Below are 26,289 nucleotides of genomic sequence, written 5' to 3' on the forward strand. Positions count from 1 at the left end.
CCAAGTTTGTAAGCCTATCCCTTAGTCGCTTTTCACTTATATTTATATGTTATAGGTATAATGCTGTCGTATAATGATAAATGACTTTGAATTTTAAATTTCGTAAGTTATTTGCAGGCAAACTCATGCCCTGAGTTAATTCAAATGTCGATAACTTTTTTTTTAGAGAACCAGTTTTGATGAAACAAACTTTCAATGTTCTTCGGAGTTAATACAAAGCAGTTTGAAGTAAATCGGTTCAGTACTTTCGGAGATAATCGTGATCATACATACAGCCAGACAGACAGACAGACAGACAAGAAATTAAAAAAAAAATATTTTTGCTTTCTATCTATCTTTCTATCATTCTAAGTGTCCCTCTATCCATTTCAGTCAAAAATACTAAATTTATCGACAAAATATTTGTACTATTTTATAATATGTATAGATTTGGATGCCACAATATAGGGTTTCTAAATTGATGGAAAAACAATAATTCTTCCCAATAAAATTCGTGAATTTTGTTTAATTACACACAACATTATCAAAAGTGGTTATTTACTATACTATTTAGGACAAAATTTATAAATATCTAAGTGAAAAGACAACAAGTTGAAGTATCTTTAATTTTTAGACTAAGAAAGTAAAGTAATAGTGAATACTCGTTGTTCTCAAATAAACAGATATTATTACAACTTTTTTAAATTTCATTATTCAAACGTTAAACCTTGCATCCTACCCTTTCAAGCATAAAAGCTAGATAAAACACAGAAGAGTCCATTCATATTTAGACCTATGGCATAGTTATTCTAAAACTGCGTCATATTTTTGGCACAATCATGGTTTCCCATAAATGTTTCGTCTATAAAATGTTTTCCGAAACGATTATTATGTAAAAAAATTGGAGTCATGCAAAGATGAGAAAAGGTTATTAAAGAGACACTTTGATTGTTTACCTAATTTACTTGGTTGTAAAAAATGTAAGATCAATCTTTGACCTAAAAAGAACTGATATTTTTTATCAATTATATATAGTCTAAGCTGCTGCAATCATTTATTGCTTCAAAAACTATATTTAAAATAATTTAAACCAATAAGACTATTCATTATATGAATTATCGAAAAGAAAAAAATCACGACGTCTTTACATACAATACACTTCTAGAACTCATATTGACTAACGTTATGGTGTGTTTTATCTGGGATTTTCGCCTAACATTAACATGTTAGGCGATTTATGATTGATGTTTTTGATGATGATTTGACATGAAATAAGACGATTTAACAATATGGTAAAACTGTGTCTTAACATATCAATGCCTCTTGGACTATACGATATATTATTTATTAAGATCAATACATGCGCAATCGTTAACCCGAAAGCAGTTCGCGTATACATACAGATGCATATGCATTTATAAAAAAATTGTTGTATAATATAATTATATTCATAACACAAAAATGAAAATGACAAGTGAAAAAAACAAAAACAATGACAAAAAATACAAATTAGTGCCACCAGATGGAGGATGGGCGTATGTAATTTTTGTGGCTTGTGTCTTGATGTATGTAAGTATTTTTTTTAATGAAAGTGACTAATTTTCAATAAATAATGTCAAAAATTTTAACCATGAAAGCATAACAGACACTTTCACATTATAAATATAAGTATAGATGATAAATATAATACTTATTATAATATTCTAGGCCCCAACGGGAGGGTTTAGACCCGCATTTTCTTTGATGTATCATGACTTGATGGAAGAAATAGGAATGGCCAGTACAAAAACTGGTTTCGTGGCCGGGTGCAATGTGATGGCTTTCTCACTATCAGGTATTTAAAAAACACCATATTTTCGTATTTCGTTTATAAATTTGAAAGGCTTAGATTTATTAAGGTCTAACGATCTGCCAGAATGAGTGACAAGTTTAGGATAAGGTAACCCATAATCTTTAACATAGCAGTGCTTTAAGATTTTAAATATAGTTTTATGGTATCGTTATTGGTTAAATACTTAACTAAAGACAATCGCTCCATAAAGTATCTGGCTAAGTGGCTTTTTGTGGTTCAAAGGGAAATGCAGAGAACATAATGGACCCGAGTCATTTGCTGCTATCAAGCTTGCAGCGGATTTTATTGAGTTTTAGTTTATATTGCCGATTTTTTTTACGAGTTTGTTGAAGATTTACTGATGTTTCGAATGTCATATTTCTTAGTGATAAATGTATGAACAATTTGCAGTATTTTTTATATTTTTTCTTTACCTAAGTAATCCTAAGAAAGTCTGGTTTTTAGGTTACTTGACAAGTCCATTCCTGAAAGTCATGAGTGTTCGTCAGTTAGCACTATTAGCCACTGCTTTTTACAATACTGGTGCGTTTTGTTCAGCATTCGCACAGTCTTTCACGACGTTCACGATTTGTCAGTCATTGTTACAGGTAATTCCTATATTTGTATAATTTTATCAATTAATTATTAACTGTAGGTTTGTGATAAAAGTGCGAAAAAGGTCGCTCGGGCTTCACAGACTGTAGCGAATACCCGGGTTAACTCGCAACTAGGTGATGCTGTCTGTACGGTGGGATTGGAAGGGCATTATTCATTATGAGCTGGTACCGCCAGGCAAGACTATTGATTCTAAACTCTATTGATAATATTTGACACTTTAGAATAGAACCACTCTATATCTTATCCATGGAGATTCTAAAAGGCGACTAAGGGATAGTCTTATAAACTTGGGATTCCTCTTATAGTTGTAGGCGATGGGTTTGTAACCTGTAACTTTTTGAATCTCAATTCCATCATAAAGCCATACAGCTGCACGTGGCCTTTCAATCTTTTTGACTGTTGGCTCTGTCTACCCCGCAAAGGATATAGACGTGACTGTATGTATGTATTAAAGAAGTTGAAAGAAAGCGGCCAGAATTAATCAAAAGATGGTGTGTAGGTTTTCATTATAATAATGTAACTCACACACATATTTTGCTACTCAGCAAAAATTAAGAGAGTTTGGCTGGGAGGGGTTAATACATTGTATAGTCCAAACGTTACACATTCTGATTTCCATCTGTTCTGGTCTGTTTAGAATTCTTTAGACAGAGTCAGGTTAACGTCTCGGGAAGACTGTTAAAACCACTTGTCGTGGTTTTTTTAATGAGAAGCACCATAATTCTCTTAGCTGCGCCAGTTTTAAGTCGCATGTTTCTGACTCAGTCATGAGAGAGTAAATAATCTCTGTATGTAATCTGCTGCAAATATATATATGTATATTATGTATTTATGTATGTTTACTGGTATATAGGTAGGTATATATTATGTTTAGGTTTTTAGTATATATCATATAGTAAGTATGTTTATTGTACATTATTATTATCACCCACACCAAGGTTCTCCGCTTAACCCAATGGTAGACTGTTAGATAATGCTATTAGCATTAAGTCCGCCTATTGTACTTTACAAATTGTAATTGTTACAATAAAAAATAAATAAATTAATAATTTCTTTATCAATGGGATCATGTGCCTGTCAACAACATGGCAAAAATCTATCGAACAAAATGGTACCTACATAAAGTGTAAATATATTTCCTTTAAAATGTTTTGAATTTTCATATGAAATGCCTTTTTCGCAACCTATTACCTACATATCACGCGCATTCTAAAACCTCATAGCAATAAAATGTGTCTATTTCTAAACCAGGACTTACAGGGGCTACTTATTTAGAATATATAATTGTATACTTATTTAAGATGCACAGACTATAGAATATAAACTATATAAATATAAGACTAAACAAAATCAATTTTCAGAACGTTGGGTTCGGTATACTATACAATTTGGTGTTCACATGTTTGAAGGACTACTTTTCAAAGAAACGATTGCGCGCCGTAATCTTTGTCCAGGCAATAAATGGTAATTGTTCTCTCTAGTTACCAACTTTTTCTTGCCAGTGAGTAAAACTAGGAAAAATCGATACTGTAGAATTTTGTAATTCTTGTCTTAAATTTTTACAAAAATCTACAAAGTTTTCTTTTTGTGCATACCTACCTATACTCCATAAATAGTTTTTTTTTCTGCAAACAAATGGTCTGCTTATTGCTTAGTTTGACTTTAAGCTAACAGAGCATTTATTATATGTCCGACCCTTTCAGCTATCTCCTCGGTATTAGTGCCATTCGTTATAAAATATGCTACTGATGTTTATGGACACCGTGGAATGTTATTGATCATAAGCGCCATCAGTATGCAAGCTTTCGTTGGCGTCAGTTTGTTGCAGCCTGTAGCTTGGCATTTGAAGAGAGAAGAAGTGGAAGATGGCGAAGGTAAGATTAAAATGCCTGATGAAGTTCACTAATTTACAAATACAGAAATAAATTTACTTAGGTCATTTCCTCGAGCAAGGAATTTGAGAGAACTTATTAAACACAGGGTACATTAGTATGAAAAATATCTACAGACTAGTAAACCAGATTTATTATTTATGGTCTACACTTTACATTATTTTATATTGCAGAAATTAATGCTTCATCAAACAAATGCAATACCGATGAAAAGGTGCCGTCTACTGATGGACCGGACAAAAAGAAGGAAGAAAATGAACAATCTGTATTGAAGTTAGTAAAAATAACATTATTTTAAATTTTCATGCTAAACTATTATAAACAAATTAATGTGAGATTTTAAAGGAAAAACAAATTCATAGGATAAGTAAAACGCTAAGGATATTAAAAAATCTAAAGGTAAAAAGTAATCCATGCAAATATAGAACTTACTTTAAAGCTTGCTACCAATTTATTTGATTTGTCCCGAATAAATTTAGTAATACCAAAATCATTTTACAGGGGTTTCTTCAAAGGTATAGTTGATGTGAATGTTCTGAAAGAATTTGGACTAACTCGTACTTGCTTGGGATTAAGTACAGTAATGGTAGCAGATTTTTCATATTCTTTGATGCTGACTAAAACTTTTTATGCAAAAGGCATGAGTCGAGTGAGTATATGTACATAAATAAAGACAAAACATCTCCATTAATTAAATAATATCTAGCTTGTTTTCCTTAACATTTTATTATATCAGCTCAAAAAGAAATATTTAATTTAAATAGCATATGAGTTACACACACTTTCTTTCGCTTTGAAAAATATTAATGTCATCTATGTATGTAAAACTATAATATCTAATGTTATCAACAGGAATATGTTACATCGTTTACGTCATTAATTGCAACTGGAGATTTGGCGACAAGGATAATTTTGACATTTTTTTCTGAACATTTGAAAAAACTGGGAAGTAAAGAGTTATTTGCTGTTGGCAGTTTCGTAGCGTTCATCGCCAGATCAGGTAATATCAATATTCGACAGAGATTATTATTTGATGATTGGTATTTGCTTCTTTTTCTTTCGAGTCTTAAGATGGCAAATTATTAATAAGTAAATTAATAATTCCATTAAATTCGTGTTGCTTAAAAAGCCACGGTTTTAAAATATAATATTCTTTATATGACTTTTAAAGATATCAGATAATAATTTGAAGTTGTGTACGGTGTTATATCATGTTATAATATAACTTCGTACAAAAAAATTGGTTCTTATAATGTCTTTTTTTATTTCAGGGGTACTTCTGTCAGAAAGCAAATCGTCTATACAAGTATTTTTAACTTTAACAGGAATAGCCAGATCATTTGGCACTACTCTGATCCCTATAGTAATTGCAGATTCTGTTTCTGCTAAAAATTACACGGCAAGTATTGGCATTACCTTGCTAATTATTGGAGTCCTCAATTTATCAATTGGACCGATTTTAGGTAAGTTTTATATAAACTTGTAAATATTTAAATAAGTGAAGTTAATCAATATTTAGCGAGAAATGATTTGATATGGTTACATTTGGTTTTTTTCTTGAAATGATTCTACTACAATTTGTTATTCTTATTATTATTGCATATACCCGATTGTTACTTGTATAAGCGAGTTCCATAATAAATGATATATGACTTGTAAAAAATGTCCTCTTAAGCTATCTATCATTTAATCCAACAATTTGACACTGAGACTCTGAGACATTGGTTATTTTTTTACAGGTGCCGTGCGAGATTATACCAACAGCTATGAATTAGTGTTAGGGTTCACATGCTGTTTGTTTTTAGCAGTCTCTGTTCTCTTTGCTGTGGACATAAGACTACAGAAAAAGAGGAGCAAAAAGGAATAATTAAATTGCTTATTTTAAAAATTTTCTATGAGACGTAGTACAGTGTAAAATAACAGAAATCTCAATATTTATATTTCTGTGGTATAAAATACGACAAAAAATTATTATTAATTATTTCAAAGAGACAAAACAATATATTATGATATCAAATAGTCTATGCGAAATTATTACCAAAAAAAATATCAATCATTGTGGCAGAGTTCAAGATTTATTTATAAAAAGAATATTAGATTTTTTGTTTCTAATACTTCGGGGAATGTCAAATTAAAAAAGGAGTTGCCAGTAACTTATATATATATCATGAACTTCCTTATATGAGACAATATCGTTCGTATATTATCTGTAGCGTAAGTTAAAAATTTTGTTAGGTGAAGGAGGTGCACAGCAGATATTTAAATAGTCAGATATTTAAAATTCTTAATAAAAAAAATCAGTTGAAAGTCATTCAAAAGGTATTTCAATTTTATTATTCATTGATACGTGATGTGCTAAATATCAACTAAATGAGCGAATAATTAAATAAAAATGGGTCGTAAAACTGATAACTTTGACTTAATGATAACCTATAAACCTTGGAAAATTTAAGTGTGCAGATTTAAGAGGTTGTTGGGCATTATCAAAAAAAATTGTACAGTCACGAAAAAGGATAATTTAACAACAAGAAAACGAAAATGAAGGGAAATTTCATATTAAAAAAATAAAACTATTGGGTTATGACCCAATAGTTTAGTTTTTCTTTATATTTTATTTATAAAAATTTTAAGCACTACAGTTTTAAGTTATAAATATATTTTGTTTTTTTTTTTTGTTTAAAATGGCGCTATAATTATTGTTAAATTTCAATTTTTTTTCCTTTTCCGATTATTTGTTTAGATTTTTATAAAGACGTAACTGTTGTTTTTTTTCTCAAAAGCATTTGACTCGGTGAAATGGCCTGTGTTATGGGACACACTATTGCAAATGGGCACGCCTTTACATCTAGTCCACCTTTTAAGACGGCTATACGAGGATGGAACAGCCTCTGTGCGCACAGAAGACGTCTTGTCAGGAAACTTTCGCCCTAGTGCCGGAGTACGCCAGGGATGCATAATATCACCGCTCTTATTCAATGTATACACTGAGTTAATAATGCGCATCACTCTAGAGGATTGGACAGACGGTGTGAAAATTGGTGGATACAAAATTGCCAATCTACGTTATGCTGATGACACCACTCTCTTTGCAACTAGTACCCAACACATGGAAGATCTACTTCAGAAAATGGAACGTGTTGGCCTCGAGTTCGGTCTGAAAATAAATCGCAGCAAGACGAAGATGATGGTTGTGGATCGCGCTAACAGTAATTCGCCAGAAGTAACTAGAATCGCGAACTGTGACGTGGTCCAATCGTACACTTACCTTGGCGCTCTGATTTCGAATAACGGTGGATGTATCGACGAGATAAAGCGACGAATGGCAATCACAAGGTCGGCAATGGACAGAATGAGAAAAGTATGGAGGAATCGTAGTATCACTAAGACCACAAAGACCAGACTGGTGCGCACGCTTATTTTCCCCATATTTTTGTACGCTGCTGAAACGTGGACATTGCGAGAAGTGGAAAGAAAAAAAATAGACGCCCTAGAGATGTGGTGCTGGAGGAGAATGCTTGGTGTGTCTTGGACAGAGTTCTGCACTAACGTCTCGATACTCCAAGAGCTCGGTATTAAGCAGCGACTATTTCCCTTAGTACAATCTCGCATTTTGTCATTCTTTGGACACGTTACAAGGAGAGGCAACCGATCCATAGAACGGCTTGTTGTCCAGGGTAAAGTGGAAGGCTCTCGACCGCGCGGGAGGTCACCCATGCGATGGACCGACCAAATAAAGTCTGTGATTGGCGGTTCACTTAACGAGTGCAGCAGGATGACTTCCAGCAGGGAGAAATGGCGGGACATCGTAAGGCGCACATTGGCGCCCGCCTCCAACACTACATGATGACCACGACCACTCTGTCAAGAGTGACACGACTAAGAAGTTGTTTTTTTTTGTAGTAGTTTTATTTACGGCTTTTTTTGGTTTTTATTTTGATTTCTTTTATATATTTCTATTTATTTAATATCAGACTCTTTATTATTTAAAAACAGTTCTTACGTATTTTTTATACTTTTCAGGATTATTTTCTTTAGTTCGCTTTTTCTTTTTCTTCTTCGCATATTTTCGTGGTCGTCTGCCGATGACATTGGCATTTTTCTAAAACAAAAAATAAGTATATGCTTTAAAAATTATAAATATTACAATAAAAAAGAACCAGCCATGTGTGAGTCGGTGTGCGCAGAAGGGACCCTTTACAATTTAAAAAAAAATCGCCAGTAAAGTTTTTTGATTTGTTAATAAAAATCTAAAATATTAAAATATGTTTTTTTCTTTAATTTGTTCTTATTACGACCACAAAATAAGATTCTTGGCCACCAAATGAGCAAAGACGCGAGCAGGTCATTGTAATAACGCATAGCCTAAAATTACCCTTACTCCTTTTTATTGCATCATAAATGTTACGTAATATAACAAAAAGGAATCAAAAAACACTAAGGCCCATAACGGCCGTGATCCTGGATTCGGTAAGTCAGGTTTTTGAAGTGAATTCATGAAGTGACTTCCATCTGACCTCGGCAATCCTTGCAGACCCATATTGGATCATTACGCGCATTCAGTTGTCTGAATGTGCAGATTTACTTGTTATGTTTCACTCACCGTAAAGCATTGGCAAGAAATCAAACTAATGTACTTAAATAACTCAGAAAAGAGTAATTGGTCCATAAGTTGGCATATACAGATACAGAAATTTAGTATTTTCGTCACTACTCCTTATAAAAATTAAGTTATAATTACCAATCTTACCTAATATAGTAATAACTGATTATGAGTAGGAAGATAGACAAGATGTCCGCCACTTATGTAATTTTCCTCCTCGAAGCCTAATTTTTCACTTACGTCATCACAATAAATTATTGAAGGTCAATAATACCGTTATGTTGACGGAAATACAAAAAAATCCTGTAAAGGGCATCAACTTACTAGAGATAACCCCACGGCTAAATATTCTTGCCCTCGGTTCAAGAGAATAGTAGAAAATAGCTTATTAGTTGGAACAAGAAATTTTTGAGAACTGCCCTACTTTTTGGAATTTATACCTACATTTTTCGGATAGTTACTATTATATTGACTTCATTTTATCTCTTTACTTTTTTTTACAATAATCACATATACATAAATGATTTCACATATCTCTTTTTAGTTTTTTCCTACTTTATTATGTTAGCAAATTCGGAGCAACGCGTATTTGATACAAACATACATATCATCACGTGTTAAAAAGACTGAATGGCCACGTTCAGCTATTTGGCTTAATAATAGAATTGAAATTCAAATAGTTTCAGGTTGCTAGCATATCGCCTAAAAGAAGAATCCCAAGTTTATAAGCCAATCCCTTAGTCGCCTTCTACGACATCAATGGGAAAGAGATGGAGTATTTGATAGTAAAATTAATTTGAATGGTTAAGGTAGTGGAGATATTCAAAATAGATGTAGCTTTATATATAATTTCACCACAAAAAAAAAACTAAGAAATAAAAGAATTTAAGACAATCTTTTATAAAATAATGTATATAATATGTGCAATTTCACACACGAAGATAAAAAGGACCAAAAAGTTTGATCAAAATAAGTTCGCCTCAGACCCCACGAGGTCGGAGTTGTATACTGGACCCAGGACCAGGGGTCGACATTGCCTAGAAGATTCCTACACTACTACCTGATCTAAAGAAGTTAACAAAAATGACTATTATATTTATCACATCATGGTACTATTCAAGACAAACGACTTTATTTTTGGTTTCTTGATGGCGGTTGCACAATTCTCGATAGATTGTGTAATATTCGTGTGGCGTTAATGATTTTAAATTATTCTAACTAATAAAACTATCTGATTGATATAAATCAAGAGGTAATTAACGTGGCACTTAAATATTAGTAAGAACTCTTTAGTTGTGGTAGGTTTATTGGTCTATATTTAATGTGGAAATTAGTTGATATACTGTAATGTAGATGACATTATGTATTTTTTTAAATTGTTCCGGCGCTTATAATAGGCCTGCTCCATATCTTTTCCATGGATGTCGTAAAAAACAAATAAGTGACAGGCTAATAAACTTAAGATTCTCCTTGTAGGCGATGGGCTACCAACCTGTCACTATTTGAATCTCAATTCCATCTTGAGCCGAACAGTTCAATACAGCATTTCTGTCTTTTCAATACTGTTGGGATAGAGACGTATATACTCGTATGTTCAAATAAACGCAAAATAAGCCTAATTTGGTTATTCAGGAAACCTTTGACAAATCCATTCCTATTTGAATACCATATTTTATGATAAGATCATCACGATAAGATTTTATGATAAGTGGTTGGAAAGGGAATCTTCCCTTATGAAATTGGTAAAAAAAAATATTATCAAATACTTCTTTATTTTTTATAAATATAATCATTGATATATAGTTAAATTGTAACTGATCTGTTTTTCATTTTACAAAACCTTGCACATCCGGATATCACATGCTCTTGTCTCTGGGGGCATGCATACAGCATGTAATAGTTTTATTAATTGCCAATTAGAACTTGTAATTTTATGTTGATAACCTTAGTTTGATACATTATCCTCTGTTAGAAAGTTGCTTAGGTGTATTATTACTGATACTGCTGTGTGCAACATACCTATAAAAATGTATTTTCACCCAAAGCTCATTGATATACCTCACTAGCTTCGCTCGCATTTCTATAGGGGATAAAAGTATTTTTTAAATTATACATGTATATGTGTACACAAAAATACGAGTATAAATGAAAAATATAATTTACAATGTTTTTTTCATTGATATTTATTAGCAATTAAGATTTTTAACGTCTTCCAATAATCCAAATATCTGCGTTCTTTGTTCATGATAAAACACTGACACGTGTAAGAAAAAAATATTAGGATAAAATGTATTGTCACTATGACCTTTAACCAACATATCTCTGTATCTTTATAAAATCGTTTTGTCGAAATATTTTAACATACTTTAAACAAAGAGGTTATCGATTTGTCTGCAATTTTTTTTGTTAGTTTCTAGGTAGGCTAATTTTGAAAAACCAAAGTTTTGTTGATTAATACAGTCGGAATCTGTTTCTAAGTGTTGACGGTCGAATGGGTAAAGTGCGTGTGTAAAAAGGCACAGGTTCGAAACCTTGGCCACGTACCATGTTTTCGAAGTTATGTACATTAGTTTGAATACTAACCGATGCTCTGACAGTGAGGGGAAACATCGTGTGGAAACCTGCACATCGATCCAATACGAGCAAGGTTCCCCTACAAAGGTTGCGAAGGCCAGACTGGAGTTGCTTTGTGTAAAATCCTGACTCATCCAATCCAGGATCCACGGTCAAAAACATACCTCAGGATACTCTCCACAGTAATGAAGATGCAACCAGGACTAAATCCAGAAGGAAGACTGTAATTTTTACGCTAAACGGAGTCTGACTGATAGGCCACGTTCAGCTGTTGTTTGGTATAATGATAATAATATTGAGGCAGGTAGGCAGGCAGGTTGTTAGCCCATCGTCTAAAAGAAGAATCCCAAGTTTACAAGCTATCTATTAGTCGCCTTTTACAACATCCATAGGAAAAAGATGGTAGGAACACTCCATCTCATTCCCATGGATGTCGTAAAAGGTTCATTTTTCTATTGGTGCCGGGAACCAGACCGCAAAAGTATGACTATCATTTCAAAAATAACTGTCTCTTTGACAGTTAAGCATGCCGTCGATGACAAATCACTCCAAATAGCTTCTTATTGGGCAGATAAACCTTGAAACCACGACACGAGAAAAAGATAACAATAAAAATAATTATAAGTGTCATTTTTTAGGGTTCCGTACCCAAAGGGTGAAATTGGGGAGCCCTATAACTGAGACTGACTTTTTTCCCCATCTCTTTCCTGTAGGTACAACCTAAGGATGTATCTCATGAACGGCGATAAACTGTTTTTTTTTTACAGATGATGTATTTCTGTTAACGCTACTACAAAATGTAGTAAAAAATAGAAATATGTAAATATTTGAGAGGGCTCTCACACGTGTTATTTTGCCCTAAATTGATTATGGCAACAGGTACACACATGACATATTTAAAAAAAAATCAGAATAAAGATGTTACCAGAGCGTTTTTCTCGCACTTGGCCAGTTTTTTTTATTCTTAATTGACATTTCCTAGATACTGGCAATTAACTAAGTTCAAATGTAGCAGTTTTGCGATAAAACACGAGTCTGGTTTGAACCTGATAATGCAGGTCTGTATCGGCACCTCAGGGTTGGGCGATTTGACTTGACTCAAAGCATGCTTTGATCTTGAACAACCTTATTTATGGACGAATAATATATGACTAGACTAAGTGACTAACTAAATAAGCGGAGTTTCCGGCAAAGAAGTTCAGGATACATACATACATATGGTCACGTCTATATCCCGTGTGGGGTTGACAGAGCCAACAGTCTTGAAAAGACTGATAAGCCACATTCAGCTAATTGGCTTAATGATAGAATTGAGATTCAAATAGTGACAGGTTGCTAGCCCATCGCCTAAATAAAGAATCCCAAGTTTTTAAGCCTATCCTTTAGTCGCCTTTTACGACATCCATGGGAAAGAGATGGAGTGGTCCTATTCACACACAAGAAGTGCAGGATCGTTAGATTTATTCGAAATTATGTACATAAGTTTGAATTCTAACCTTATGGTGAGGGTAAATATCCTGAGGAAACCCACACATTTAGGAAACTAGATGTATAACCATATCATCCAATACGTGTCAGATTTATTTTTTATAAATACATTTCTATTAAATTTCGCACATCAAAAGATATTTTTAAGTCTCATTATTGCTTGAGCTCTAAGCCAACTATCTAAACGGTACTTCATTGCTTTATTACGTCTTTTATTGTATTAAAAACATAATAACAATCATGTTTACGTGACAGTAGTTTACCTTTAATAAATATTACTATATATACGATAGGTACTTATTTGACACAGATCTTTATGAATGAAATAACTTTCCCGCGACTTCAATCTAATTTTAAACAATTTACTGAGGGATGTAACTCTCAAGAAACTTGTGCTATTTTTTTGTTTAGAAAAAATTATCGAGAATTAAACCCGGAACCTCCACTGTAACATAGACAACTACTGCCTAGAGTCATATACATAGCCTAAGACAAATTGCAATGAAAAATCCCATAATATACCCGCCTTCTGACCTACTTTAGTGCTATTACATGTAAATGACGCCCGCATAGAAACATTGAAAACACGCAGACCTTAAACTTAGGTCCTCCAAATCCAAATATAGAATGAAAATTGATTAAACCTTGCCAATCAACTAAAGTGCAAACGCATATTTTGCAAATATAGGTATCTACTAATTCGTCTTTCTACAAAATTTAGTGTACGAATACAAAATACAGACTACATTAAATATTTCATGAAAGTAAAAGCAAAATATCCTCTAACACAACATTTTCTTTCAGATAACCAATCTTCCAAGTTAAACAAAGGTTTTCAAATAAAAATACCTACAACGATATATTTTTTTATTTAGGTGTTTCTATTCCACAGACATAATTAACGTGTCTTAGGTATATAACAAATCAAACACTAAATTAAATTGAGGACACGCTAATGACAGGTCATGTCAAGAGACCCATAACAAACCGTGCATGAAACAAAAGAAATATGTAGGGTATTTGCTAAGTGTAAAAAAGGTAACCTAACCCTTTTAAATTAAACCCTTCCAAATTCTAAATTGATAAAACCATGTTTAATCGTAAACAAAATACATTTCTCTACAAATAATTGCTTACTAACGCAGTTAGATTTGTTGGCATCATGTCACAAGAGCACCACATTTTGTTAGATTAATTACTACATAATATTAATTACTTCATTTTCTTTTTTTTTCAATTAAATTACTGTAAATTTTATTTATTATGATATTTATTATTAATTGGTTTAATTGTCATCAGAATTAAAAATTAGTAACTTTCACCACTTAGTCTATATTGAGAGCAAATGATAGCGCTTGTTCAACGACCCTAGAATTATCACGTTCAGTGTCAGTCATAACTTTTCTGCCGCCGATCTTGATGGGCACAGAGAACTAAAGTAAAGAATAGTTTTATTACTGTATTGGGTATTTGTGAATAAGTTAATAAGAAAAACTAATATTTCTTCAAATTATTAAATCTGTTTCTCATCTAAACTATTTAGAAATATAAAAAAGGTAGAACTAAATTTTTGGTTGTAATATTCATATTGTCGCAGGCACGCTGTATCTGAACTAATCTGGTTTTCGAAAAAGCTAATAAAATACTTTCTCGTGATCACTTTTTCCATTGGCTAATGCTAATATCTTATGTTCAAAACTTTCATCATCTAGTTATAATTTAAATTGCAACATATTATATATATCAGTGCTCAAGCGAATGAAGTTACCATCTCCACAATCAGGTGACACCCAATGCGTTTATAGGAGAACCAAATTTACACAATGACAGTTTCTGCAGTGGTACCCGCATTCTGTAAGCTGCTCTATAAGAAACCTCATAAATCATGTAGCTTCCGCACGTGACTTTGTATTCGCTGCATTGTCCTGTTCCTGTAGAACCTTTGAAAACTATTCTGTTTCTTCTACAGTCGCCTTGCATTGTGTGCTTCTTATTCTGTCTATAATAGTTACAAACAGTAATTTCTGCTGGGCAGTGAAAAAAATTAAAAAAACTTTCAGATGTCATCCAAAACCGCAGATAAAAATCTGTAGTTATCACTTTATTACTACCGCTGAGAATTTAACCCACGACAAGCAGTAAAATATCGAAGTTTCTAAAAAATAAAGGCGATTCTATAGCTTTGCTGCCAATCAGTCTCACAGATGTGGGTCATCTGCTAAAGAACTGTCCACTTATACAGACGTGCATAACAAATAAACAAATTATAAAAAAAAAAGTTAAATCATAATAAAAATAAAAACAAAAAATACAAGTGAAAAAAAAAATATATTAAAAAGAATAATATAAACATCCAGTGACTTGTGCCAAAGATTAAATACTAACGTGTTTTCCGATTTATTTTCTACTAAGAAACAGTGTCTGTGTACACAATATATCCTCAATTAAGGTTGTAAATGTTATCCTTTCAATAAACAGTAGAACAAACTATGCGAGATAAGAAAACCTACTGAGACCACCAACCGAGAGTATAAAAGACTTAAGTTCATTGATAAAGTGTTAGTGAAATTTTGTACGAAAATGGGTGTGAAGGTGCAAGGGTTGTGTAAGGGGGATGAAGAGCAGTACGAGCTGGTGCCTCCCGAGGGCGGCTGGGGATACATGGTGTGCATCGGGTTATCTGTTATATTTGTAAGTTACATTTTTAATTAAAATATTTTATAAAATAATGATTTTTTTTTTTATATATTAATTTTTTTGTTATATGTGATAATGAAATAATAACGCTTTTATGAATAATTAACGAATAAATTTTATGATTTAAAACAAATTATATCATTTTGTTTTATGATTGTCACTTACAAATTAAAATTATCGTCTTGCAATTAACTTGTAATTATTAAATTTTAATTGTACTGTTATAAATTCAAATGTCCAATAAACATAAGTTTTTTAGGCAAATAAATAATAATAAGCAAATATTATTTTTTACTTTATTAGTAGTAATGATATTAAATTTTAAGTAATATTAAATTTTATACTTTTAAGAGTGAATGACCCTCAATTTTAAAAAATATCAATATGTAGAGGTAAATAGCTAAGAAAATTCTGGAACAAATTTAGTTCGTTATGTATCTCATCGACAAATAAAACTTAACATATGAATATGTATGAATGCTTTCCCTTTTAGTGATTATTATGTATCGCATTGCCTCAACAATTTAACTTACGCAACAAGAACGTTGAACTTGAACGCGTTATGTTAATTGTGAGTGAAATATTTAAATGCTGTCTATAGTAAAATCTGCCATTAATACAACACATTTTACTCAAAAATAATTGATTTATTTACAAGAAAATAATATTAATTTTATTAATTTAGTAAGTTACTAAGATGAACACATATCTATTCGCAACAATATTTTTGTGACACGCATTTTTGTTCAATTTTTATATTTTTAAATAAAATAATTAAAACAAACCTATTTAAGCGGTTTTAAAATAAGATAACTTAAGTCAAGAAAATAAAATAAGAAATTATTTTAAAATAGACGTTGGTTAATAATTAGAGCCACTCTAATATAAATACCGAGAATACTTCTAGATTTAAATTCATAGTCTCAAGCACCTGTAAAGTTTCATAAATTATATGAATATACTATAATATATTTTTGTGATTAATAGAAATTTCCCTTTTTTCTATTTTTTTTTTATTATTTTTAATAACATTGTTGCTGGTTTTCGGTAAACCTTAAGGTTCTGCAGCAAGAGCTAATTTGCTTTTTGGAATATGCTATGGTATGAAAGATATTTCAAGACTCTTTATACTCATTTACAGTAATAACAGCATACGAATAATAAAGAATCTTCTGGGTCAGTTTGATAAAACTGGTTTTAACTAAATTTAACGATCGAAGCATGCAAAGTCCATGACTTTATTACTTTCTTTTATATAGGTTATCAATGAAGGCATGCACAGAACAAATATGCTCATCTCTTAAAGACGTGCAGACTTCAGTATTCTTAACTTCATCAAGCTCCCTTTATCCCAGTTGCAACCTCCTTCAGAATCCCTCAAAATCTAGGAGTAGGAAAGTTAGATATTCATACGAAACACTTTCATCTGATCTCTGTGTGTTACCTGAAAAACCTTATCCAGTTTAGATAAGTTCTATATTCAGTTGTCCAAAAGTTGTAGTTTTCTAGTGATGTACTCCCTCGTCGTAAGAGTGTCAGTTAGAATTAAAACTGAACGCCGCAGATAAACTTGACCCCGTTATAGCTTCGGTCTATAGAAGGTGGCAGGTTTATCTGTTCTAGACTATAATCATATCATATGGAACTCAGAATATCCGGTAATTACTAGGTTTTATTGTAGGACACTTTTGACTACTGGACCACTAAAGCTAAAGTATAATTTAACTAGCTTTTCCCACGTCTTTCACTCACGAAAAAATTAGTCTAAGTATAAGGTATAAGTTGTAGTTGTTTCACGCTATTTTTCTTCGGTACACACTTTACACAAAAGTTAATTTTATTAATCACTGTTTCAGATTGCCGGGACTGCTCACCAGCCGGTGTTTGGGTTCATTTACAACGAGTTTTTGGACGACCTGGGTGCTGGGACCGGCGCTGTGACAGTGGTCTATGGGGTCTTCCAGGTTACTCTTGCCATTGCGGGTAAGTTTCTTTATGTACACAAACATAGTTATAAACATGCCTCTTTTTGAGAACGAAGTAGGCGGACACTACATCTTTTTCTCCACACATCTTTTGCTTCATTCGGTCTTTGTTTTAGAGGTCTTGACTAGTATGTCCCCGATTTGATCAAGGTATATTGGTCTAATGGCGAAGCAACGTGTGAAGTGTTTACCTTACATTTCCACGACTACATGACGATAACGACCTCGACTACTCTCTATATCGATAATGTATAAATAAAAAATAAGAATTATTAGTTCAGCCTAGCTTTTTCCATTCATAGTTATAGTTTTACATTATTCAGTCTGGTAAATTTCTCTCTATTGGTTTAATATGAATTGTGCTAATGGTATAACTAAAGTAATACATATTTTATCAACAAAATAAGGCTAAGTGGTTATTTTTAATAGTGGAAAATATTACTCATTTATTTACATACTTTCACCATAATAGCTTACCTCATTAATTACTGACAATATGTTTTTAAAAGAGTTTGGAGAAGAATATCCCAAAAACGAATCTAATTAAACTGATCATGATTGCACCAATTTTGTGGTTATGCAATAAAATTAAACCTTGTAACCATCGTATTCTAGGTCATTCGAAATATTCCACTATTTTGGCGATACCAACAAATATTTACTAGTGTTTATTGGTGCCATTATGCAAATTACTGATTTGTTTACATTTGATACATTTCGTGAAATCGTTGCCGGAAGGTCGGAGTTATTTATGTTTATTCTTATCAGGTTCGAAAGTTATCGAATCAATAAAAACAACCAGAACAAACTTGCTTAGACTTCTATAATTTTGAGTTTTTAATATATCTACATTCAGCGGCAAGAATAAAGTAAAATTTATGAATAGGCAATAAAGTTATACAATATTGTTTTTATAAGAAATAGAAGTCATATTATTTTCTTTGTCTCTAAGTGCTGGTATGACAAGTATGGTCTTTAGCGAACTCCAAAGAAATCTGAATAATACTAATTATAAAAGAGAGACTAAAGGTTTCAAATTTTAAAGTAAATCTCATAAACTGTTATAACTCTTTAATATGAATTTACAGCGTCTATTATATGTCACATAAAATAAAATATCATGATACGACGTCTTTGCTACTAAGTGCACGAATCTAGATTACCTACTACTTTGTAAGTAGATATTCTCATCCATTTGGTGATTGGTGCTATAAAATGTCATCTTTGTTTCAGGATTCTCAGCAAATATTGCCCTTAAAAAGTTAACACTGCGGCAGGTCGGACTTATAGGGGCCTTCATATATACAACGGCATCATTTCTAGCCATATTCGTAGCGTCAACGACCCAACTAATCATAACTAATGGTTTTCTACAAGGCTTGGGGATGGGCCTTTTGATACCAGTGTCCTACACGAGCTTCAACAGCTACTTTACAAAGAAAAAAGTGCTCTATCTCAGTCTGTGCAAGGCTTCAATTGGACTGATCACAATGATTTACCCACTGTTTATTAAGTTTACCATAAGCGAGTTTGGATTTAGGGGCACATTAGCAATTCTATGCGCTATATCAGCTCACAGCATATTTGGTGCTTTGGTGATGCACCCTGTGAAATGGCATATGGTGAAGCAGCCGAAATCTTGTGAAAAAATTGTATGTAAGTATATCATGTAATATTTATAATTTTTATAGGTGAGATTTCTGGGAGATTTTTGATCCCCATTTCAAATATTGAAATGGGGATCAAAAATCTCGTCGATGTTTGTGGAATAGTTGTTTAATTTTTTTTTTTATTTGCGAGGGTTGTTTGACGTAACGTCGGATTTTGGCTTACGAACCAAAAGATTTCGGTTTCGATCCCCGGTTAAATGCTTGGATGTTTATTTAAGATTAAAAAAAATTATTAACGTGCATAAAAAAATATTGGATTGTTCAGTATATCTCGTAACAGAATTCTCAAACTTACTTCGAGGCTAACACAATTTGTGTAAATTGTGTATACATATACTTATTTATTTATATTTGGTATTGTCCGACTCTAGGACATGAAGGAAAGATGATGATTGACATGATTTGACACCAACTCGACAAGCAATCAAACAAGAAAAACTACTTAAAACTAGAACACCTCTCAAACATTAAAAAATTACTTAGGCCTCCGACTAATTTTTGACAACTCTGCCAAATTTTCAGATAAGATCACACAAGACACAAAGTCTATAGAGTTAAATAAATTGTAATTAAACGCGGAGCCATAAACAAACACAGTTTGCTTGTTTTGCGGAATATTACAGTATTTAATGTGTAAATATTGTGCATCGAATCAAATCATATCAAATTTAGTGCGGGTTTCCCCAGACACAATATAAGTCTTTGGGAAAATCTTGATCTATTGTTTGATTTACTTCTTACTCTGATTGTTGTTGTGAGGAGTTTGATAACAGAGACTACGAGTATAAAAATCTAAACCAACACATCCTTACCTACTGTGATATTGTTGCTAATGATGTAAATTTCGGTAAAACGTACAACGTACGTAAAACGTAAAAAAACGTGACAACAAGGACAATTTCCTTATTTATTAACTTTAAAACAATACATACATATATACGTATAATCACGTCTATATCCCTTGCTAGGCAGACAGAGCCAACAGTCTTGAAAGACTCATAGACCACGTTCAGCTGATTGTCATCATGATAAAATTGAGATTTAATTAGTGATAGGTTGCTAGCCCAACGCCTAAAATAAGAATCCCAAGTATATAAGCATATCCCTCAGTCACCTTTCACAACATCCATGGGCAAGAGCAGTCCTATTTTTTTTATTGGTGACGGGAACCACATTTTAAACACTACTTTTTAATTCTATTATGGGATAGATCTGTGGCGTTGGTATTAATATAAAGATTTTTGAGAAGATATCATCTAACTAGTTGCTTGACTTTTTATTCAAAATTATCAATTACAGAATAATTTTGAGTAAATAACGAACGAAATAGGTGTTGTACCTAAGTATCATCCCATCTAATTGTACATAATAATTGTCATTTATTTCCAGTAATACCACCCACACCAGCAGTCGACGAAGAGAAAGGACAATTCGATTTCGCTAAAAATGGAGGTCTGACTATCAATAAAACCGACAACGCTAGATCTGTTGAGAATTTATATTCCAATATGAACGGTGCGAGGAAGGGTTCAGAGTTGCTTGTCGTTCCGAAGTTAGACTCTAGGAGATTGAGCATTCCCGTAGTTTTGATCCCTGCCGATGGGAAAACTGATAGTAGATTTAATTCCAATGACAACGTCTACCTGGAGAATTTATACAAAGCCGCGTCTGTATCAAGCCTCGGAAATTTCGGTAACATCGCTGCAGAGCCGATGCCTATTATAAAAAATAAAGAAGGGAAATGGTAAATTTAAACTTTTTATTCTTAAAACTAGTAATTTATACATTGATGCATACATATATCACGTCCTGAGCTCTTCAAGTGCCTTTTAGAGCCACCAGTCACAAGATTCAAAGGCCATGTTTAGCTGATAAGCATTATGTAAAAGTAACTTTTATTCTTACTTCGCCTTAAATTTAAGAACTAACTTTTGTCGGTGATGCTACGCGGAGCCTTAAGATTAAAGATCGTTTAATACATAAGTCTTGGTGTTATATTTGCAATAAAAAGTTCCATTACATTTTAATTTTATAATATTCATTTTAAAAAAACTTTATCATTTTTTCTTATTTACAGGCAAACAGTGACGGAATATTTGGACTTAACGTTGTTGAAAGATTTGGTTTATGATAACATAATATTTGGTATGGCGCTGACGTTCTTTGCTGACTTGACATTCTTCACATTGGAGCCACTGTTCTTGGATAGACATCATTTGAGTCGGGTGAGTAAGGAAAATAAAATGTCATCAATATGTTTTTTTTAACCTGAGAACACATTTTATTTTTCTTTCATTATGATGCCTATGTTTTACCTTTTTATTTTTTCTTTCCAGCCAGAAATAGCGAATATCATAGCTTTAGGAGGAGCAACCGATATGACAGCTCGTCTTCTGCTCGGGATAGCTGGTCAGTTCTTCAGAATAAACAGCCGGCACATGTTCTTTGCTGGAGCACTTTTTGCCGCCATATTCAGAATTGGTAATTATTTAAAAACCATTTATTTTTTTATTCAACCCCGCTTAGGAATTCACCACTGTCATGATTAGTTATAAGTTAATTAACTTGGTGTAAAAAAAGCTTCGATGAAGTCCGACTCATACGGCTCAACTAAGAAAGCCGAGAATTGAAAATACAATTAAAGATACACTATAATGAAATAAAAAGCTATGGTCTACGTACGTTTATGAATGAATACGAGTATGATCGCGATGTGGCAAATTTACTTCAGACAAAATTATTAATACCGCGCTGCAAAATATCTAAAAATGCTTTTAAATGCTTAAATGTGAGACCTTAACAGTCTGCCATACAGAGATTTTCATATCCATTCATATAATTTACTTGAGGACGCCCGCGATGTAAAATCTCATAAATTCTCGCTTTCTCTCGTTTCTTCACCGTTATAAATTATTTTTAATATTTCTTATATACTCAATTACAGACACAACTTTTACTGTTGTAATAGGTATATGTATGTATTGACATATTGCTTTTTCGCTTTCAGCCTTCGTCCAATACACTACATATCAGCCACTGCTTATACTAACAGCGGTGTTAGGAGCCTTAAGGTCTCTGGTACACATAGCTCAGCCAATTGTAATGGCAGAGCATGTCCCCATAGAAAGATACCCCCCGGCGTATGGCCTATACATGCTGCTAGCTGGAGGGTTGAGTCTCACTGTTGGGCCAGCTATAGGTAAGATATATATTCAACATACATACATACATATTTTCAGGTCTATATCCCTTGCGGGGTGGACAGTGTAAACAGTCCCGAAAAGACTGACTGTACTCTTGTAGGCACTGGACTGGCACTTGTATCAACTTGTCACTGTTTGAATCTCGATTCCATCACAAAGCTAGCTGAACGTAGTTTTTCAGTTTTCAAGACTGTTCGCTTCGTCTACCCCGCGAGAGATATAGACGTGACTATACTTATGTATGTAAATCTTTTTTACTCACACTTTTTTATTGGTAGGATTTTTTGTATAAGTAATTGAACTATGTTTTAAAATTTTATTGTTCCCTCTTAATGACAATGATAATGAATACTTTTTACTTCTAGAGCCAAGATTCCCACTTTATAAAAAACATAATTTATGAACGTTAAAATAGAAACGATTGTGTTAAAAATTCCAGGATTCATCCGAGACTACACTGGAAGCTACGCCATCGCATTCAACATGCTCACAGCATGTAACCTCTGCTGCGTCATACCCTGGACCATTGAAGCCATTATCAGATACAAGAAGCGCCCAGCGAAAAGTCTAGAAACGTGAATAGTATAGAATGGTCAATATTGTTATTTGAATCGAGGCTGAGTCAAACATTGTGCCATGTGGTAAACTACTTACTTTTAATTATATCGATAGATTACACAAATCTACTCAGAAGGAGTTCATAATAGCGTACGATAGTATTTCACTCATTTAATTGTATTGCTTCGATTTGAGGTACATCTTATATATAAAATTCTCGTGTCACAATGTTCGTTCCCGTACCTCCGAAACGGCTTGACCGATTCTCATGAAATTTTGTGAGTATATTGAGTAGGTCTCAGAATCGGCCAACACCCATTTTTCACAACCCTCAGTGATAAGGATTGTCCACCATTAACATTTTTTTAACAAGAAATTACTTTAAAAATATGTGTATGGCAAAACAATGTTTGCCGGGACAGCTATCAATACTATCGCCAGAACAGTCGATAGTTCCTCAATTGTTAAACAATTGATAGAGCATCGATTATCCATAGTCCACTATCGAGCAGTAGGTAACATTAGTTCACAAAGGTTCACCAAACACAACAGTTCTTTCATAAAGTGATCTAAAACTTAATGTATCTCTAGTAAACAAGGTTCTATTGTAGTAACTAGTAGGTGGTAAAGTATGTTCACCTCACTGATCCTTACTCCCTATTATCCTTTGATGGCGGCATTTGAAACTTCTACAAAGACGATTACGAGGTTATGACACGATGATAACCCCCCTTTCAGTTTCAACTTTGTGACTTGAAATTCCATTCGGGACTAAAAATAGAGGATACACTACTCCATAATCTATAATAATATATTAAATATGAAAGTGTGTTTGTTTGTCCGTCTTTCACATCAAAACTACTGAACCGATCCTCATGAAATTTTGTATACATATAATGTAGAACTAAGAAGAAAGACACAGGGTAATTTTTGACACGGGCGGAGCTCTTGGCGAAAGCTAGTTAAATTTATTGATAAGTTGATACAGGCGGAATTTGTATTGAAAAGATGTGGAAAATTTAGACTTTCTTTTACTCTCTCCAACACTCATGCTTAATTTTCCACACTTACGAGTATAAATCGTGTTTAGATTTAAGATAGAATGGCAAGATATTACTCCAGACAGGACTTTTTAGTAGAAAAACGTGAACGTTTAATACTTGGCTTATCCTGTGTTTGTTATTTTTGTAAAATAAGACTGATGTTATTGTATTTGTTATAATTTTGTTAATAAATTTCTGTAAGTAAGTATGGCCATTTTGTTTCTAATCAAAGTAGAAGTAGCCTAAGAAATCTACTACCGATCGACAAGAAATATGTAGAAAGTACTGCAGCTATAAATCATGATCAAGTTTGATCAGTCGCCCTTATGTGGTTACACATACATACATATATCACGTTTTTATGCCTTATAAGTTAGATAGAGACAATAGTCTTAATAAGTATCTTATGTCACTTTCAGCTCTAATGAAATTCAGTGTTTCAATAGTGACGATTGCAAGCGCTCATCGCCTAAAAGAAAAATCCGAGTTTATTAGCATTTTCCTTGATTGACTTTTATAATTAGCAAAGGACAAGAAGCAGCTGTATTTTTTTCTTTTATTTCTTTTTTGCTATCAGTCAAGCAAGGAAGTTTAATAAGAATAATTACGCAAGCGGACTCGAAGCTTAATCGCAGAGGAAGCAACTGGGAACACGCCAACATAAGAAAGATCAGAGAGAGAAGCAGTTTAATGTAATAACCTTTCTTGGCTTGCTGTTTGCCAAGTTTTTGAACATCTTTTCTTTTAAAAAAGAAGCCATAGGGCCAACCCAAAACAAGTACTCTTTAAAAAAAAACAAACCCTTTGTCAGACATCTGCCGGAAAACTATTAAACTACAAATATAAAAGATTTTTACGACATGATCATGTTAACGACATCTAGGATAAATAACTTTACATATTTATTAAATTGCGCACGCAATCATATGTTACAATGTTTGATCGATATTAATACGCTACGCGGAATAAAGATGGCGCTGTGTCTATATGAAACTCCAATATTGTAAAAATATAAAATTTCCAATTAACTAACTTTTTATTAGGTCGTAGCAAGAATATTATATACAAAAACTATTTGTGAAATTTTTGACAATCGGAAATATATTTTCTTTGTCTTTTTACTTTACACTATTTTAATCTCAATTCCATCATAAACGTGGCCTTTCACGACTTCATATTTATGTATGTAAATACATACATAAATATAGTTATATATGTCTTCTAAGTACTTTGTTGCATTTTTTCTGCTTCCTTTATTTATAATAACGCAAATTAATATCGATCAAACATTATGACATATAAATCTGTGCGCAAATATGTAAAGTTATTTATTCTAGATGTTATTAACGTGATCATGTCATAAACCATATTCATGGATACCTTACTTTACTTAATTATAATGAAATGGCTGGCAGTCTCTAATTCATGAAATCAATCGTAAATTTCTCTGCTTTCATCACATAACATAACGCAAAATCAAACCCACATCTAATAAGACTTCGTTTCGGAATACACAATTGATTAAATTAGGTCAAGTTAGTTCAATGTCTTAAGCAAACAGGTGACTGTTTGACTAATCCCACAATACACACTGATATGGCGAGTTTAAAGATCGAGACACAAGCGACGAACAAAGAATTGTTATCGAGACCTATAAAAGACAAACGTAGGTATTTGTAGGGTTGTCTATCTAAAATATTTTAGACTAAAGATTTTATAAAAAAGTGATACACTTCAATCACCTGGCTTGTTTAAGGTTGTGTCCTCATTACTCTGAAGAATCTCTTAAGGATCGCTCTATATAGTTAATTGAGATCTAAATAGTTAATGCTATGCAGGTACAGTACAATTTGTAAATTTAATTATATTTCATTGATCAGAAGAAAACCTCCTCTAACAAAACTAATTACTTCATGTGAGATTTAAGGGAAAATCAGTCATTTCAAATTTTGTGTAACGTTTGGCTTGAAGAGCTGCCATTGCTTGGAACATATCACAATGAATTCAATTCATTACAATATATAATATTGATATTCATAGAAAATACACATTATACAAGAATGAAATGTACATATTTTTCATTCAAAATTTTGAACTCTTTCGATGAAATTACTGATAACCCCATCAAAGTCCATATTACATTTATCCGGC

The 26,289-nt window shown here is 32.7% G+C and overlaps 3 protein-coding genes across 5 annotated transcripts in view; 2 read left to right on the forward strand and 1 right to left on the reverse strand.

The window, feature by feature from the left end:
• The window catches only part of LOC106140135 (solute carrier family 12 member 6), a 292,621-nt gene that overhangs the window by 190,319 nt on the left and 76,013 nt on the right, over positions 1 to 26,289 (reverse strand). The window lies entirely within an intron of this gene.
• Positions 1,349 to 6,838, forward strand: LOC106129766 (monocarboxylate transporter 2). 2 transcript variants are annotated; one of them, XM_060948257.1, is made up of 10 exons: positions 1,349 to 1,544; positions 1,687 to 1,813; positions 2,276 to 2,418; positions 3,790 to 3,892; positions 4,132 to 4,302; positions 4,494 to 4,593; positions 4,822 to 4,969; positions 5,173 to 5,320; positions 5,592 to 5,783; positions 6,060 to 6,838. In XM_060948257.1, exons 1-10 carry the CDS (start codon positions 1,509 to 1,511, stop codon positions 6,185 to 6,187), a joined length of 1,296 nt encoding a protein of 431 aa, XP_060804240.1. In that variant the 5' UTR covers positions 1,349 to 1,508; the 3' UTR covers positions 6,188 to 6,838. The 2 variants fall into 2 exon arrangements, with proteins under 2 accessions (XP_060804240.1, XP_060804235.1); XM_060948252.1 differs by having other exon boundaries at positions 1,351 to 1,548; positions 6,060 to 6,836.
• Positions 15,527 to 24,350, forward strand: LOC106129826 (monocarboxylate transporter 9). The gene is made up of 8 exons (XM_013328514.2): positions 15,527 to 15,673; positions 17,536 to 17,662; positions 18,898 to 19,320; positions 20,724 to 21,078; positions 21,412 to 21,559; positions 21,671 to 21,815; positions 22,342 to 22,533; positions 22,977 to 24,350. Exons 1-8 carry the CDS (start codon positions 15,563 to 15,565, stop codon positions 23,114 to 23,116), a joined length of 1,641 nt encoding a protein of 546 aa, XP_013183968.2. The 5' UTR covers positions 15,527 to 15,562; the 3' UTR covers positions 23,117 to 24,350.

Source organism: Amyelois transitella, chromosome 3, assembly GCF_032362555.1.
Source record: "Amyelois transitella isolate CPQ chromosome 3, ilAmyTran1.1, whole genome shotgun sequence".
NCBI classification, from domain to species: Eukaryota; Metazoa; Arthropoda; class Insecta; order Lepidoptera; family Pyralidae; genus Amyelois; species Amyelois transitella.

What these genes read in the sequence shown, in the direction of transcription:
- LOC106129766 (XM_060948252.1), top strand. Translation starts at nt 1,441, where the DNA reads ATGAAAATGACAAGTGAAAAAAACAAAAACAATGACAAAAAATACAAA. An exon ending in TTTGTCAGTCATTGTTACAG is followed by an intron (nt 2,419 to 3,789) that starts GTAATTCCTATA and finishes ATCAATTTTCAG; the next exon opens with AACGTTGGGTTCGGTATACT. An exon ending in AATGAACAATCTGTATTGAA is followed by an intron (nt 4,594 to 4,821) that starts GTTAGTAAAAAT and finishes ATCATTTTACAG; the next exon opens with GGGTTTCTTCAAAGGTATAG.
- LOC106129826 (XM_013328514.2), top strand. Translation starts at nt 15,563, where the DNA reads ATGGGTGTGAAGGTGCAAGGGTTGTGTAAGGGGGATGAAGAGCAGTAC. An exon ending in TCGGGTTATCTGTTATATTT is followed by an intron (nt 15,674 to 17,535) that starts GTAAGTTACATT and finishes TCACTGTTTCAG; the next exon opens with ATTGCCGGGACTGCTCACCA. An exon ending in CACTGTTGGGCCAGCTATAG is followed by an intron (nt 22,534 to 22,976) that starts GTAAGATATATA and finishes TAAAAATTCCAG; the next exon opens with GATTCATCCGAGACTACACT.